The 18,702-nt window shown below is 36.6% G+C and overlaps 1 protein-coding gene across 2 annotated transcripts in view; it reads left to right on the top strand.

Annotated features, from left to right (window-relative positions):
• The window catches only part of RPP30 (ribonuclease P/MRP 30kDa subunit), a 31,527-nt gene that overhangs the window by 11,588 nt on the left and 1,237 nt on the right, over positions 1–18,702 (top strand). Inside the window, exons 6-11 of one of the 2 annotated variants that reach the window (XM_011947853.1) lie at positions 2,307–2,396; positions 11,741–11,857; positions 12,422–12,451; positions 12,847–12,884; positions 13,280–13,359; positions 17,536–17,634. In XM_011947853.1, coding sequence (XP_011803243.1) covers positions 2,307–2,396; positions 11,741–11,857; positions 12,422–12,451; positions 12,847–12,884; positions 13,280–13,359; positions 17,536–17,634 — 454 coding nt within the window. Of the gene's footprint in view, positions 1–2,306; positions 2,397–11,740; positions 11,858–12,421; positions 12,452–12,846; positions 12,885–13,279; positions 13,360–17,535; positions 17,944–18,702 lie in introns of those variants that run through there. The other variant, XM_011947854.1, reaches the window with a different exon arrangement.

Genomic DNA, 18,702 nt, shown 5'->3' with positions numbered 1-18,702 from the left:
GTTTGGGGCAGTCTAACGTTGAAGTGTCAGAGGGAGCCATGTGGAGCTGTCCCTTGTAACTAAAAGTTTATGTTAGTTCATGTATTTGCACATACTTAAACCAACATAGAGCCATTGTTTAATTGGCCACTCTTATATAGGAGAAGGGAAGAAAGGAACAATATGTATGTAAAAAGTAACCTAATTTAGCTTCATTCTGGGGAGAATGTTTAACAGGCTTTTCAAGAATTAATCAGCTTTTTAAACTGAAGAAATAATTTATATTCATGATGATTAAGTTAAACATTACAAAGGTACTGAAAAGTACACCTTACTTCCACCTAAAACTCCCTCCCCATTTTTTCCAGAAGCAACCACTCATAATAGTTTTTGTGTATCTTTTTAGAAATACTATTTACCTCATCTTTTTTTCTTTGTTCTCCCCCTTTCTCCTTTCCTCTTTCCTTCCTACCTAACACCATACTTCTTTTACCTTACAGTTTCTTAGAGGTTGTTCCATAATATCCATTAGAGATGTACGTCATTCCCTGTAACGAGTTGGCATATTCTATCATATAAAGGAATCATAATTTATTTAAGTAAAATTGAGGGATGTTTAATTGTGTCTAGTCTTTCATGATTGGTATTGCAATAACTGTCATTTTACTAATGTCCCCTGAGCCTTTGTAGGGTATATAGCTACATAATATATTTCTAGAGTCTCTACACTTATAGAGACTTCTCTACAGAAGACTTCACTTATACCTACTACATACTTATAAGTAGAATTGCTGGTATGTGCGTTTAAAATTTTGGTAGCCATTGCTAAAATGTTTTTCAAGACCTTATACTGATTTAAAGACCTTGTGAGTGCCTGTTTATTCATTCTCATGTCAGCAAGGTAGTACCAAACTTTTTTATCTTTGCCAGTATGATAGATAAAAAATGGTGAACAGAGCTGAATTTGTTTCAGCTATCATTCAGAGCTTTCCTTCATCCACTCTTATTAAATTTTCAATGACTCTTTTATGAGTTGGACAGCTGTGGCAGTTGGGATGGGGCAGATTCTTTAAGAGCCAATTATTTCTACCAAAACAACATTGCTTCCCAGGCTTACTAAGTTACTATGACTGTTTTAAAGCTAGCCAGCCTCTGATCTCTACTTGCTTCCTAAAGCCCTGGGGTTGGAGTAGGAGTGACTGAAGTGGGGATTCTGAAGAGAAAGGGCAAGATATGGTATCCCTGTCATTGCTGAAGGTTGACACCAATCCTACAGGTCGTTATTGCTCCCTCTTCTCTGCTCTTCCTTACTCTGCCCTTTCCCCTGGTACGTGCCACTGATGTTGTTTTGTCAGCATAGCCATCCTGGAAGTTTGAATTTGTCTGTCAAGCCTGTACACACTAGCATTGTCAGTAAGCTTTATTTTTAATGTAATGTATAACAGCCAAATATTTTATCACTATAAATCAAATGGCAGAATCAGAGCCAGGTATATTTCTTCCAGCAGTGTCTTCTGGCTTGCCCTCTACGCTTGTAACCTTTTCCCAGCTTTATTTTTCTTCCCTGATTTTCCATTTATCCTGATTTTCTTATCTGTTTATTTTATCTTGTATGTGGTTTTTATAAGCAGTTTCCAATCTCTTTGAGAAGAAAATGCAGAGTATTACTCAACAAGTCATAGCAAAAATTAAAACAACGGAAAGGGAAATTAAAAGTTGAGAAAATGCATTCATTATCATTTGACTTGTAATAGCTCTGCTTTAACTATTTATGTAGATTCCTTCTATTAGTTTTTGAACAAATGTCATGAGGTGCTGTGTTCATACTTCTTTAACTGCTCATTAGACTTGATAGGAGCCACAGCCCTGGGACAATTCTTGGCACAGAGTTGCTCAATAAATAGTTTGTGGGATAAATGGACCATGCATACATTCCATTTGGCTTATTTTTTCCTTGGATTTAGAATAGTTAGTTTCTTCTTTCTGGAACAGTCTGAAGTAATCTTCCAGAAACTGAGCCTCACTCCACAAACCATCCTTATGTAGAAGACCATATGAGTTAGAGAGTCTCTAGGCTCTATCTTTTGAGAAAGTCTATGGACATAATCTGCTTTTGCTGGATTACAGTTAAACCATTTAAACCCAACCTAAAAGAGTAGCAAAACAGTTGACTTTGTAAAAGGTAAGATGTATTTCAATACAGAACCATCAAAACACCTATGGAGTGAACCATACTTATATTTTATTATATCGGGTTTGACCCTATCTCCCATTCTTACTTGTGCCAATTTTCCTTTTGGCCTTACCTATTTTTTTCTTCTTTACAGATTGCTTGTACACATTTAGATGTGGATTTAGTCTGCATAACTGTAACAGAGAAACTACCATTTTACTTCAAAAGACCTCCTATTAATGTGGTAAGTGTTATACTTTCCATCCTGTATTTGAATCTTAGAAACTTACATTAGCAAATTGGAAAAGAAGCAGAAGAAACCAGTGTTCTTAGAAGGAAAAACAAAGGCTAGGGAATAGGAGGCGGTTTTAGAAAAGAGAATTTTAGTTTTGAAAGCTGAACAAAGGGAGAAAGAAAATTTAAAATTAAAAATATCCCGTTAATTATTAAGATGTTTTTAAAAGGCTATAGAACCCAAAATTTATGAAGGATATTTCTTAAGAGGATAGCTAATAATCATGGATACTTATAACCTGAACATCGATTATTAAGGGAACAGAGCAGTCAAAAAAGAAGGGGAAGGGAAAAAATAAAAAGCAGAGGATCCTTGAGGCACCAGCAAGCTAAAGAGAGTCAAGAGAGAACAGGGCATGGCATCACATAGACATGGTCTATGCAAAATTAAAATATGTGTTGAAGCATGCTTATTCACAAAGAGCCCGGAGTTACTTTTATATTAACCTAATAGGATGGCCATGTGTTCAGAAAACTTTTTTGTTTCTCCCTCTGCTATAGAATTTTTCTCATTCTCCTTCTACATAGTTTTCTCTTGTTTTCCCATACCCTTCATCTTCCATCTGCCATGCCTTCTTCTAAGTCTTAATTTCCTTCCATTTCCATCATAAGGTAATATTATTTCACACCAGTAACTATTTTAGTAGCATAAGGTCAGCACAGCTGTTAACTATTTGCTTTGCCAATCAGATCCTAGGAAGAGTTGAGATGCTCTTTTAGAATAGTGGCTTCCAAAACCCTACTTAGTCTCCTGTTCTCAAAAACTGGTATCCGAGGAGAAAAAAAGAGTTTAGCAAATACAGTCCAAATTACATATCCAATCCTATCAGAGTCAGAAGATTAATTTTTGTAAGAAGTTTTTCAAAGCAGGATAATTCCCCTGCTCTTTTGCCTCTGTAGAATCATAACTTTCTCAATTTTAAATCTCTTTGGTGCTAAGGCATTGGCTTGAGAATTAGGGGGAGACAATAGGAGGAGAAAATGGAAAATTGGTATGTGAAAATTCAGTGTGGCAACAATAATAATAATAATAATAATTATTATTATTATTATTATTATTATTATTAGAGACAGGGTCTTACTCTGTTGCCCAGGCTAGAGTACAGTGGCATGATCATACCTCACTGCAGCCTCAACCTTCTGGGGTCAAGTGATCCTCCTACTTCAGCCTCCTGAGTAATTGGGACTACAGGTGCATGCCACCACACCTAGCTAACTTTTTTATGTTTTGTAAAGTTGGGGTCTCACTGTGTTTCCCAGGCTGGTCTTGAACTCCTGGGCTCAAGCGATCCTCCCACCTCAGCCTGCCAAAGTGCTGAGCTTACAGGCGTGAGCCACCACGCCTGACCCACCCAATGTGGAAAAATTTAAGTTAGCTTATGTTCTACCCCTAAAAATATGCTACTCAAACTAAAAATATATAATCATATATTTCAAGGGAAAAGCATGAAAGCTCTTGTTGGGTAAATTTTTTTCTGATACAGAGTCTTGCTCTGTCACCCGGGCTAGAGTACAGTGACACGATTTTGGCTCACTGCAACCTCTGCCTCCCGGGTTCAAGCAATTCTCCTGCCCCAGCCTCCTGAGTAGCTGGGATTACAGGCACATGCCACCATGTCCGGCTAATTTTTGTATTTTTTTTTTTTTAGTAGAGATGGGGTTTCACCATGTTGGCCAGGCTGGTCTCAAATTCCTAACCTTGTGATCTGCCCGCCTCAGCCTCCCCAAATGCTGGTATTACAGGCGTGAGCCACCATGCCTGGCCTAGGGTAAATATTGACAGTACTAGTGAACATAACAATATAGGCTAAGCTCAAATCATTGGTTCCTTGTGGTGTTGCCAGTACTTATAAATAAATAAGTAAACAGTGAAAAACCCCTGAATCACCACATTTTCAAGTTGGAAATCTATGTTGTGCAGCAGCTCGTTTGTCAAATGTGGGGAAATGAAAAACTGCAAGAAGTCATTCAGCTCTTTAGTCACACAGGATTAGGAAAGTTGTGATTGGTTGTCTGTCAAGATCTCTGATGTGCCCCAGGTACCTATGATAAAAGCCACAAATTAATATAGTACTCAAGGTTATGACAATCTTGTTGGCCTCACATATTGTTTCTCTCCAGAGGTAGCAATCTCTGTCTTTGGAAGTTTGCCTAACCTTTTTACCAGCCTCAAACTGCCAATACAGTTTCTATGGAAGTAGCACCCCCAGAGTTGGGCAGTATAGCCACTCAGCAAATTGCTAGTGAACTTACAACTTTTTCACCTTTGTCTTCACCTTAATGAACTAGGAAGGTCATTTTCTAGACGGCTTTGCCTGAATAAGCCCACATATGATACTGTGACCTTGGTTGGGAGGAGCTAGCATGTGATGCTAAGGCCAGGTCCGTGGATTGGACAGCAGTGCACAGCACTTAATTCCTCATGTCTCACGACAATGGTAAGATTCCCAGTGGCTGCTTCGGTGAGAGCTTTTAATTGGGATTTTTAGGAACTTGTATTATTGTTTAAACCAGAGTGTGAGCTTCTAGAGAACACTAGCTGTGTCATGGTCCTTTTTTAAGTACTCCACTGTCTTGCCTATAATGAGTCCTCCTTACAGTTTGTTGAGTGAATAAGTACATGTTGAGCTTAGCATCTCAGGGTATAGCATAGGGGATGTGGCCAAATTCTGCTCGTTGTTGGTCACTAGCTGGATATCCGCATTCAGCAGGAAGTATATACAGTGAGGGAAGTGGGGCAGCGGGGCAACATGAGGAGGACAGTGGCACTCAAGATAGTGACACCAGGACACCCCACCCCCTGATTCCATTGGGAAGTTCAGGAAAGCTACTGTTGTTTGATGGGCATTTTTGGCTTAATTCCTACATTTTTCAATTTAAGAATTCTGAAAAGTAAAAAATTTTGTCAAGTTAGAGGGATATGTGGTTTAACACAGTGTCTGCTTTAAAAAAAATCTGGTGTGAACATTTTACATATGTTGTTTAATAAAAACTAGATGATGGAGTAGAAAGAAAGGCTGCACAAGATTATTTTTAGTCTTCATCTAGTAGAGGAGTAGGCTGCACTGTGAATTGGTCAAGAAGCAGAATTTATTCACTGTTAGTCCCTGTTAATTTATTCACCTATTTTTTATATTAAAGTGAGAAAGTTGGAAACATACAGGGTCCAGCTTGTTGTTCAGAGTAGATAATAGTTGTGGTATAGGTATATGTGTATTATTTGTAACATAATATCCAGTCTGGCTGTGGAGCTGTTTGTCTACACAAAGGGTGGAAATGTATACATTGTGAGAGCACAGAACATGTAGTAAGTAGGTGTAGATGATAGTTCAGTCTTCAGTCTTGGTCCTTGCATGTTCCTTTGGCTTTGAGGATAAACCTGTTTTTGGCCTTGAGAAGTTCATAGACTGGCTTTAAAAGGATCACTTTGTAAGGATTACTTTTTTTTTTTTTTTTTTGAGACGGAGTCTTGTTCTATCACCCAGGATGGAGTGCAGTAGTGTGACCTCGGCTCTCAGCCTCCCAAGTATCTGGGATTACAGACGTCCGCCACCATACCTGGCTAATTTTTTTTTATTTTTAGTAAAGATGGGGTTTCATCATATTGGCCAGGCTGATTTTGAACTTCTGACCTCAAGTGATCCACCTGCCTCGGCCCGGATTACTTTAAATTAAGCACAGATCTTAATTTTGTTACGATTTGGGCCCTTTTCTTTGGTTGTGGTGAAAAGCAGTATTAAGAAAGGTAAGTCGTTCATATTTTACCAATAGGCCAGACGCCATGTGAAGATCTTCAGCTTGGAAGGTTGGGATTGTGAAAGAGGGCCCAGGAGCTCTAGAGCATACCAAACACTCTATTTGTGTGCTTTGCAGCTCTTCTCCCTTTTGTCATCTTCACTGCATGCTTAGGGCACCATAATTTCAATTATGCAATTTCCTCTAAAATCTCCCACAAACCTCTTCTGGAGTCTAAGTAACTTGTCATTGCAACTCTATCATGTGATAGATGTGTTTCTAAAAATTTGGATTCCACTCCTCTTCTTGGATAATCACATGACTTCAGATTATTTAGCATTTTATGACGAGCAGTTTGATACCTGCTGTGGCCCAGCAGCTTTGGGATGGGTAGATATTAATTATCTCCATATGCAGGTAATACAGTCTTTCTCAGGTAGTTCATGGTTCACACAGTTAAATGACTCTCTCAAGGGGTTGACTAGGGATTTGTACTCAAGCTTTGATTCCAAATCTGTCATTTCCTACTGGGAAATGCTATTTAAAATTACTTTACAGCAGTACTCTTTGTTAAGCAGAGTAATTTCATATTTTAAAACATGAGCTTTATGAATTCAAGTTGTGAGAAGAAGGATGATCTTAAAGCCGCACGTATCTCTTTACTTTCCCTTTGATTTTTTTACAATGTTATTTCCATTTCAATGTTATTGTCATTTAACAGTGACTCCAAGCTTATTGAGTTATTTTAAGGGATCTTATATGTTTTACACTCTGCTGTTTTCCCCTCAGCCCTTCCTTTAACCCTAATCCATTTCTGTCTTTGTGGTCCAGTTACTCCGCACTGAGAGATTTTAGTAATATCTAAAGCAGTGAGGTAGTTCCATTCATGGAATAAATGTTCCATTCATGCTATAAATGCTTGATTTGGATGTGAGTGTTCTGTAAACTTTGTTTTATCACACATGAATCTAATGTGTTAAGTACTGTGTCCATTCAGTGCCAGTATTAAAAATTTCTGTGGCAAAAACAACAACAACAACAGCAAACAACTCCAGAAACAAAGTTAAAAGACAGATGACAAACTGACGGAAAATTTTCACTCATGTCATAGACAAAAAGCTTACTCCCTTAACACAGAAAGACCAAAGAGTACTTAGAAATTAATAAGTTAAAAAAAAAAGATGAACAATAAAAAAAATGGATTAAGAATATGAAAAAGGCATTTCACAGTAAAGGAAATGCAAACAGGCCTTAGACACATGAAAAGATGATTAAATTTATCATAGTAAGAGATTTCACATTAAAATCACCTGTGTGATTAGAGATACACTCTGTTGTAAGGCTGCAAGAAAGCAGTCATTCTTATACTTTGCTTGTAACAGTGTAAATTGGAACAATCCCTATGTGGAGGGTGTGTAATTTGGCAACAACTCTTCAAATTACAAATACATTTACTGATTTAAACAACAGTTTTAAACTGTATGATCTCACGGTTCTGAAGCCTGGAAGTCTGAAATCAAGGTGTCAGCATGGACTTGTTCCCCCTGAAATCTGTAGGACCACCTTCCTTGCCTCTTTTTAGCTTTGGTGATTTTCTGGCAATCTTTGGTAATCCTGGGCTTGCAGCTACATAACTCCAATCTCTGCCTTTGTGTTCAGTGTGTTCTCCCTGTTTGTCTCTGTGTCTTCACATGGCCATCGTCTTATAAGAACACCAGTCATATTGGGTTAGGGGCCTACCCTATTCCATTTTGACTTCATCTTAACTCATTACATCTACAGTGACCCTATTTCCAAATATAAGTTTACATTCTGAGGTACTGAGGTTTAGGGCTTCAACATATCTTTTGTGGATGAGGACATGATTCAACCCATTATGACTAGCAATCCCACTTCAGTGTTATTCTACAGATACACTGAAACCACCCAAAGGCTATCATTAGAGGTTTGGTTAAATACATGCTATACCTCTACAATATAATACTGTGCAACTGTAAAACAGGAAGTTATGAGCTGACTTGGAAAAGCTTTCATGTCAGGACAGGAATGTAGCAGACTACCTTTTGTATAAGAAAGAAAAATAGTGTCCATATTTGCTTATAGTTGTATGAAGAAACTCTGGAAGAAGACACAAGAAATTCATATAAGTGATTATTGGAGGAAGGGATAGGGCAGATAGGATCCGAGATGCAAGTAGTACTTTTTATTGTTTTCTTATGTTGCTTTGTGAGTCATGTGGACAGATTACCTATCTTAAACACTGAAAGGGTGTCATTCATTTGAATTGAATAAAGAACTAATTTTTATGACATTAACAGGGAATCAGTATATTGTCCCAGTAATCAGCTCCTTATTTTCTTCTCGTCTTTCTCTAAGGCTTTGCTTAATACTTGGAATTTTAGTGCCGCTGTGTCTTGATTCAACTGTCACACACCTGTCCTTAGTAGCATCTTTATGACTGTTATTTCTCATTAGTAAAAAAATCTGATCACCCACCCATGCCAGAACCTTTGGTCAGACATGAGAACAAAAGCTAATCAGGCAGGCACTGTTAAGAAGAGGCTGTTATGAACAATCATTTGATGAGCTTTAGGCAATTTACATTAAAATGGTCTTACAGCAAGATCCCAGGTAATGAGTCTGTATTTTATCCATCTAAAAATTTAAAATGAGATACTGTGAAAGAAATATTCATAACCTTCAATAGTGCATTATTTTTAATTTTTCTTTTTCAAGAATTCCTATAGCAGTTTTAAAGTAAACTTGGTTCATGTACCAAGATGAAAATCAGAACTTTTTTCTTAAAAAATAATTATGCTGATAATATCCTTTTTTTCTCCCCTTCCCCCTACAAAAGTTGTTTTTATTTTGATTTGGTCCCCACAAGGGTCTAGAAATTTAGATTCAGTCAATTAGGAATATTTTGAGATCTAGCCATCCAACTCTATGTATCATTCATCTCTTTCATTTATTTCCCCTCTTCATCATCCTGTTGCCTTGTATTATAGTTCCACAACTAGAAGGATAAGGAAAAGAAATACAGATCAGCGTCTTCAGCTGTTACCAAACTATTACCAAATTAATAGTTTTGGTAAAATATATAGCCAAGGAGATGGCTGATAATATGGCTAAAAGGGATGTTTCTGTTTATCTGTGGCTTTTGGTTAGCCAGGTGCATCGAGGTTCCTTTGATGATGGATCGTCTATAATGAACAACGTTATCACAGGACATCTTTTCCATAAGCTACTGTTTATTCACTCAAAATATAAATATACACTTTTTATGTAAAAGGCAGTCTAGCTCTCAAGAAGTGTACAAGCTTGGCAGAGAGAATGAGATACACATTCAACTATAACAGAATTTTTTTTTTTTTATAAGTTCTAGGGTACATGTGCATAACGTGCAGGTTTGTTACGTATGTATACTTGTGCCATGTTGGTGTGCTGCACCCATCAACTCGTCAGCACCCATCAGTTCATCATTTATATCAGGTATAACTCCCAATGCCATCCCTCCCCCCTCCCCCCTCCCCGTGATAGGCCCCATGTGTGATGTTCCCCTTCCTGAGTCCACATCTTAACAAATGTCATTCCTAGAAATAATCAACACAGGTAAAGAATTAGAGACGGGGAAAAGTCAAAAAATGAGAGAGGGGAAGGTTGCAGTGTGGAAAATAGCATTTAAATTCTAACCAAACTAGAATCAGACAGACAGGAAAATCTAAAATAAAATCTGGGAGCCTTGAAGCCAGAGGAAGAATTAAGGAAATCTGTGTTCAGGAAGGAAAAGTAGAAGGGGCCTTGAAGTGCAAGTGAATTAAATCAAGAGAGACTGCCAGTTCTAGAAAAAGACAAATTTCTCCATTCCCTGTAAATGCTCAGGAGTAAACCACAGGAGTCACAGCTGGGCCGGTCTCAACTCATACTCTGGGCAATCGAAACTCATTTGCCAAGCAGAGACTTGGATCATACTGCCTAGAACATGCCTACCATTCTTTATTCATTCGAAAGAGTACTGCCCCCCAAGTGACTTTTGCAATTGGATAAGAAAGAAAAATAGTATCTATTCATATTTGCTTATAGTTGTATGAAGAAACTCTGGAGGAAGACACAAGAAATTAATAAAAGTGATTATTGGAGGAAGGGATAGGGCATATAGGATCGGAGATGCAAACAGTACTTTTTATTGTTTTCTTATGTTGCTTTGTGAGTCATGTGGACAAATTACCTATCTTAAACACTGAAAGGGTGAGAATCTGATTATCCTCTCTATGCTGAAAATCCTTCAGATGTTTTCTCCATTAGGAATAATCCTCGTCATCAGCTCTAAAGGCCTGCACAGTTGGCCCTTCCCATCCTCTTTAGCCTGTCTTCCTCATTATTTTTCTCCAGCATTTGACCTTCGCTACATGCTGCCTTGCTGCAACCTTGGAGACTTTGCCATTGCAAAAGTCTGACCTCCCTATGAAAATGCACCTTCCTCTGCTATTTAACTACTTAATTTCTTCCTCACCCCCATCCAAACTTCTACTTGATAGCACTTAACACAGTTGAAGTTTTATATTTTTGTGTGGTTATTGATCGTCTCCTCCACTAAAATGTGAACTTTTAGAAGGGAGGAACCATCTCTGCTTTTGCACATAGTAGGCTTAAAACATATCTTCTGTGAATGGATGAAGACATTTAGGTGCTCATTAGGAAAGCTGAATAGTATGGTGGTTAATTTCAATCTCATTTCCACTCATCTACTTACCTGTGGATCCCTATGTAGTAAGAGTACATTAAATAAAGAAGTTTCTTTTTCTCATGAAAAAAGCCAGGCTTGTATGGTGAGCTGGGCAAAATCTTCAAGGGCACTTCCATCTTTTTTGCTGTGCAGCTATAAGCCCAGGGAAAAACCAGGGGCTTTATTACTAAAGAAAAAGGAGAGGACAGATATCTGGGCAATTAGCAGTCTTTGCAGTAATGCTTTATAAAGATATTACAGTTAAGGATTAAATATTATATATAAGACTCTTTTAGCATATAGTCAGCACTCAATTAACTATGGCTGTTATTCTCTCTTCAACATATAGGTAATAAATTACTTACCTGAAAGACCTACCCACCCTTGGTTCTTTGGGCTTTTTTCAGCTCTTCATTTCTTTGTCTCTTTGTGCATTCGTAGGTCAGATTACTTGGTTTACTATGTTTGCATACAGTTTACTCTAAATGTAGGGAGTACATTTCTGTTTTCCTTTTGATAGTGCATGGAGTAATAGCCCCTCTCTCACCCCATTGGGACTTTGTTCTTCTTAGCCTCTTCATAATTCCTGTTTATGTAAAGTCAGCTTCCCCACAGCCAAGATAAACTCTTTTGATCAAGTAGAGCCACAGATTTACTTTCTTCTCCTTGTGGGTAGTGCCATTTGAATGTTAATCTGTCTTTCATAAAGCTGTACCTTGACATGTAAGGGGTGAGTGGTAGGGAGTGAGGAAGGAGGTAGAGACAGAATCTGTGAAAAATGAAGTAGGGCAGTGCATGCTTATCTCTGACAGTTTTCTTTATTTCCTGTGAAGGCAATTGACCGAGGCCTGGCTTTTGAACTTGTTTATAGCCCTGCTATCAAAGACTCCACAATGAGAAGGTATACAATTTCCAATGCCCTCAATTTGATGCAAATCTGCAAAGGAAAGGTATGGTTCTATAATTTTAGGATGTTTTTCGCATCTGGCAGTTCATTATTAGTGGTACACTGGAATTGTCAAACTGACTCCTTTCCTTAATGCAAAATGTTCTCAAAGCATAGGAAAAAATTCTCCCATTTCAGTGAGCTCTGATAGTATTAAGGGAAAGAAAAATACCCAGGGAAGAATAATAAAAGGGAGAAAAAGATGTGTTGGAAGCCATATCTTTTGATAAAAATTTGCAGTTTACATACTGTGAAAGAAAAGTCTAGAATAACAATTGTCCTCACTGAATTGAATTAAGATTATGTAACCTTTTCCTCTTGTTTTTTAAACTTAATTCATCTGTACTAAGATCTGTTAGGAAAACATATTTTGTTTTTTATTACAGATTGCCTTTAGTTTGACATGAAGTCTTTCATTTTTTTCACCTTAATCATTTACCTTATCTTTAAAAGAAGATGGTATTTGAGCCTGAAATGTTAAAATGTGATTACTGGCTATTTATATTATGAAGCTCTCCTTTTTTTTGCATTTATCTAAGATTAATATTAATCACTTTCTATTTTGTAGAATGTAATTATATCTAGTGCTGCAGAAAGGGTAAGTCTAGCATGAAGTACTTTGTTTTCATCTTTCAGGTTATAAAACTTTACAGTTTCTAGGAGATAAATTAAAATAGTAAATGAATATTTGTTGCATTTTTTTCTATTTTAACTGCATTTGCTCATTGTAATTGCTGAGCAGTAAAATTTATCCCCATTTTCTTTAAGCTTCAACTTTTGTTTATATAATTAGTTTTTCTTTTATCCTTTTACAAAATGCTTTTCAAGCGTCTCTTATATTTTCAAAAACTATAAAACCCATCAAAATTATAAGGACTTAAATTTATGTAATTTTTTATTTTTGGATACTTAAATATTCTATTAATTTGCTATAAGTTATTGAAATGTTATAAATAGTTTTCTCATATCTACTCTTTGTTCATTTTATTTCAGCCTTTAGAAATAAGAGGGCCATATGACGTGGCAAACCTGTATCCTTTTCTGAGTAAAAGTTGTTGACATTGTCTTCAGGAAATTTTGAATTCGAAGCCGTATTATAGTTGAACGTGGTATTTTTCTCAACCTTTTACTGTAAGTTTACCAATTAATAACTTCAAAAATAAATTATATGACCTTATAGAGATCTTTATGCTTCTGTTTTTTTAATTAATCCTGAGATAGAAAAGAGGGAACAAGGGACTTCATATGATAAAAGCTTAGAGTTAAATGAGTCTTTTCTCAGATGCATGTTCCAGTTGGACTAAGAACTGCTGTTGAATTGATTAACCTCTCAACACGACCAGGTTAGCTGGCACTTTCTGTTATGTTTGTGTTAGTCTCGTGGCCTTGGCTAACTCCGGGTTGAAATCTTTAACGCTCGCCCAAGAGGCTTGCTGTTTGGGCTCTCTGAAAGTGATGCCAAGGCTGCGGTATCCACCAACTGCCGAGCAGCACTTCTCCATGGAGGTAAGCAAGTTCTTCCAGTACAAACTGAATGGTCATGTTAGAAGCAAGTCATTTTTACAGCCATACCTATTTTTATTGCCCTATCCTCCTGAGTTCCTTTGGGGTCATCTTTTCTCAACCTCTTCTAACCATAGCCATCAGTGTTTTCTTACCCTCACTTCAGGTTTTACTTTCTAAAGTTTGTAGAATGAGTATAGTTTTCATTACAGAAATGGAAATGAGTATTCCTCCAGCTATACATGTGTGCTCCTGCCCACATTTTGATAGACTTCTAATCTCCCTTCTTCTCCTTCACCAGAGGGCCATGCTGTCCCTGTTGAAAATCTGTTTTAGAGAACTGATATATTAAAAATATATGGTAAACTATTTATTAGGAAAACAAAAACAGCAAATACATTTTAAAAATCCAACTAACAAAACATAGACTGTGACTTTTACATTTATTATAACTCAGAATGTTTCTTTTCCCATGTTTGCTTATTACCGTGATCAAGTTGTGTCCAGACTGTACTGTTTTCTTTTGTTGTTGTTTTTTTTTCTGTTTTTAAATAGAGACAGGGTCTCACTATGTTACCCAGGCTGATATTGAACTCCTGGGCTCAAGCAATCCTCCTGCCTCAGCCTCCCAAAGTGTAGGATTACAGATATGAGCTACCATGCCCGGCCAGACTGTACATTTTTTACTTATGTTTTGTATACGTACCTTTTCACTGACTGAATTTCCTATTCATCAGATGTTAAAAATTAAAAGTATGCTGAAACTTTGGAAAATGAAATTGAAATTTTATTAAAACAACTTAAGCTTTTGATCACTGTTTTGTCTTCATTATCTTTATAATTCTTAGGACTAGTTGTAGTGGTTAAGAAGCAGTTTCATTGATATCACCCAAATGAATTTTAAACTTCAAAGTAGATCGCTACATATAGACTAATATTTGTCATATGAATAGCTAGGTTATTGAGGGCTTGTGTGTTGGGCTTTATTGATCTGATTTCCACTTGAGAGAACTGCTTACTGTATTGGCTTGCCATAAATTAGATGATTTTTGCTTTTAGTTTCAGCATTTTTAGTTTGAGTTTTTTGTGTTATGTAGCCTAGAACTCATCACATAAGCTTTGGGAGTGATCAAATTAATTGAGATTTTTTATGATGATTTTCTTGAAATTAGGGAACAGTTGGTTCACACTTTCATAGTTCTGTCATTATTTTGATCTATTTTAAATAAACAATCATCAAGATTTTGAGTAACAGTTGGGGTTCCAAAATGGACTAAACAGGAAACAGTAACTAAAATATAAATACATATATAATTTTATATATAGGAAAATAGGAAGTCCTGCATTTGACTTTAAGAACTCAACTATTCAGCATACAATATATAATATGTAATGAATTTTTTTTTTTAGAATTTCTTTTTGTGGGTACATAGTATGTGTATATATTTATGGGGTACTGAGATATTTTGATATAGGCATGCAATGCATAATAATCACGTCATGGAAAATGGGGTGTCCATCCCCTCAAGCGTTTGTCTTGTGTTATAAACAATCCAATTATGCTTTTTTAGTTATTTTTAAATATACGATTAAGTTACATTGACAATGGTCACCCTATTGTGCTGTCATATACTAGGTCTTGTTCATTCTATTTTTTTTTGTACACATTAACCATCTTCACCTCCCCCTCAGCCCCCCACTACCCTTCCCAGCCTCTGGCAACCATCCTTCTACTTTCTGTCTCCAGGAGTTCAGTTGCTTTGTTTTTTAGATCCCACGAGCGAGTGAGAACATGTGATGTTTGTCTTTCTGTGTCTAAAATCAGGCTTTTATAGGAGCTAAACTTAAAGAAGACTTGTGAACTTCAGGTGGCATTACCATTCACCCCAGTGTACCCAGGACAGTTCTAGTTTGTGCCTGCTGTTTCTGTGACCTTATTAGCACTTCTGTTCCCTGAAGAGTGTCCTAAATAGATGATAAAATATGGTTACCCTGGTTTTCGTTGCCATTGGGATCAGTATGAGACAGTAGTATGATGTGTTCTTAAGATTGCTAATTCAGCTTAGGTAATATTATAAATAAAGGATTCTGAGGCAAGGAAATGCAAAGCCTCATTATTATACTCTTATTTATGAAATCTCAGCCAGCATCTGTATCATTCTGAGTGCCACATTTAAGAAGGACAGCAGTGCACTGAAACACTATTGGAAAATGTCTACTTGGTCCTTAAAGGGTCTGGAAACCTCATGATGAGAGGAATCATGACAGTGGTCAGGCATGGATACCTGGCAAGCAGAAGACTTTGGACACATAGTAGTTGGCTTTCAACTTGGAAGGCTTGCCACAGGAAATCAGAATTAGGTTCCTTGGGGGGTCCAGAAATCCAGAAACTAATGAATAGCAATTCTGAGGAGGTTGTATGGAAAGAATAAAGGAAAGAGGCCTAAGGTCAGAGTCTTTGGCCTGTGATTGACAAAGTTCATGCCGTCAATCAACCCCTGGACCAAAATGAACCTGTTGGGGACACCTGCCTTAGCCCCTTGTGAACAAAATTATTCACTTGTAAATAATCCTTTAGATTTTCCTCGGCAAGATGATTAAAGGAAATACTATATGTGAAAACATTTTGTAAACTAAAGCATACACAAATGTAACGTCCTACTGTTACTGAAATGCATTTATTTTTAAAAAACACTAAAGAAATTAATGCATTTTGTTTAAAAGTGCTGATTTTCACAATGTTTTATTTCAGGTGATTTTTAGACTAGACTATATGGGTAGAGAATCAGTGATATAAATTAATAGCTATTAAGTGTGACATTTTTCATTTGGTGAAATGGAAATAATTGATAGTTTTTGTTTTGAGGTTCTCATTATATTGACATTTTAATGACCTTGAGAGCAGTTTTATCCCTTTTATAAATAAAAGTGTTTTAAAATAATTGGCAAAGTAGATTTACTAGGTTAATCTTGATAAATGGGAAAATAATGCTTAACACTTTATAGTTGACTTTATTTTTATTACTTGAAATAAGAAATAATTCATAGCTAAATTTCTGGTCAAGTTGTTTTGATTCTGCCACCTTTGTAGCTAATGGGTATCTCTCTCCTTCTCCATAATCCCTTTCCCTTTCTAAGAACAGAGTTGGAGTCTATTTTCATGACACTATGGCCTTTCATAACCTACCCTTCCGGCCTCATTTTCTCCTAATTTTTTCATATTCCTCCTTCACATCAGCCATATTGTCCTCTAAACTGTCTTACCTAGGTTCTTCGTACCTTTCTCTCCATGGCTTTGTAAAGGAATACTTCTCTTTTTCTTATTCCATTTACCCTATTCAGAGTAGTGTCACCTTTATATAATACCTCATTGCTTTATCCAGCAGTTAATTCTTGTGGATGCCTCCACTCCTATTATATTTGCTCTTGTGCTTCTCACATGCATGTATTATGGGGAAAAACACCGACTGTTAGGCATCTTAATACCCTCTGTATATGGACACAGTGCCTAGCCTATTAGTAGGTTTCTAGGAGAAATTGGTTAAATATTTGAACTCTGCTGCCAACCTAATCTAGGCATTTAATAATTTCTATTAATTCTTTGTTCATTGTCAGCATTTAAAGACATCAATAAATTTATGAATTTGATTTTATTCATTAACTCAACTAGTATTTATTGAACACATTTTGCATAGCCAGGCCATTGTTGAGTGTTGGCAATATAATACAATTGATTCTTCAGAGGTACCTTGATGTTCTAATGAGAGAGATAGGGTACATGCTGTAAAATGAGGCAAGCATGTGCTCCACTTGGGAGCCATACACTCTATTACTGTGTTTGCTCTCTTGATTTTTCTGTCTATCATATATAAAGTATCTGCTACACCAATGTCTATGACGGGGTTCTGGCTACATAAGATGCCATGGACAGACCACTGGAGATAACACTGTCCTGCAGTTTTACCCATGAGGTAATCTTCAGGAATGAATTAGATGTTAATAATATATTGATATTTGTTTATGTTGGGAAAAAAGATAATGACAGTAAATGGCACTAGCACCCATAGCAGTTCATTATGGCTTATCATTTACTAGTGCTGTAAGCCAAAGTAATATGTTAAACCACCTCATTTTAAATTATGTCTTAACTTCAAGCACAATGGTTTCCCTGTTTTATAGAAACTAGAAAAACTGCTTTTGGAATTATTTCTACAGTGAAGAAACCTCGCCCATCAGAAGGGGATGAAGATTGTCTTCCAGCTTCCAAGAAAGCCAAGTGTGAGAGCTGAAAAGAATGCCCCAGTCTATGTCAGCACTGCCTTCTTACCTTTTATAGTTCATCAGCCACAACAGAAATAAAACCTTTGTGTGATTTACTGTTTTCATTTGGAGCTAGAAATCAATAGCCTATAAAAACAGTTTTACTTCCAATCCATTAAAACAACAAATGAAACCTAGTGAAGCATTTTTTTAATAGGCTGCCAGCTTAATGAATTTAGATATACTTTAAGAGAGAAAGACTATTTATTTCTCCTTTGTGTAAGTGATAAATAACAGCAGATATACTTGAATAAGATGTTTTAGGTATTTTTTGTTTTGTTTTGTTTTTGAGATAGGGTCTTGCTTTGTTGCTCAGGCTGGAGTACAGTGGCATAATCACAGCTCACTGCAACCTCAATTGTGGGCTCAAGCGATCCTCCCACTTCAGCCTGTCAAGCAGCTGAAACTACAGGTGTGCACTACCAGGCCTGGCTATTTTTGTTGTTTTTTTTTTCCCCTTGTAGAGACATGGTCTCACTGTGTTGCCGAGGCTGGTCTCAAACTTCCAGGATCAAGCCATTCTCCTGCTTTGGCCTCCTCAAGTGCTGGGATTACATGAGCCACCACATGCAGCCAGATGTTTGAATATTTTAAGAGCTGCTTTCGAAAGTTTCTTGTTCATACTCAAATAGTAGTTATTTTGAAGATATTCAAACTTACATTGAAGAAGTGACTTAGTTGATCTTGTTTTAAGCTTCTTTCATGTATTCATCAAATCAACAGTTTTTTCTAAAAGAATTGCTATAGAATTTGTGTAACGAGAGAGGATACACATGTAAAATTACACCTGGCCTCTTCCTTCACTGCTTCTTACCTATGGGAGGTCTTTGAAATAGGATTCCTTACTTTTAGTTAGAAACCCCTAAAAACCTAATATTGATTTTCCTAATAGCTGTATTAAAAATAGCAAAGCATCAGACTCAGCCAATTTTGGAAATAATTTATTTTTATAATGGGATCATATTAAGTAGAAGTAGCTTTTTACACAAATATGTACATTTATGCAATATTAATGTAAGGGCTCTA

This window comes from Colobus angolensis, unplaced genomic scaffold (assembly GCF_000951035.1).
Source record: "Colobus angolensis palliatus isolate OR3802 unplaced genomic scaffold, Cang.pa_1.0 Scaffold270, whole genome shotgun sequence".
Taxonomy (NCBI): domain Eukaryota; kingdom Metazoa; phylum Chordata; class Mammalia; order Primates; family Cercopithecidae; genus Colobus; species Colobus angolensis.
Note: the sequence above shows the minus strand (reverse complement) of the source record. Positions and strands in the feature narration are given on the sequence as shown.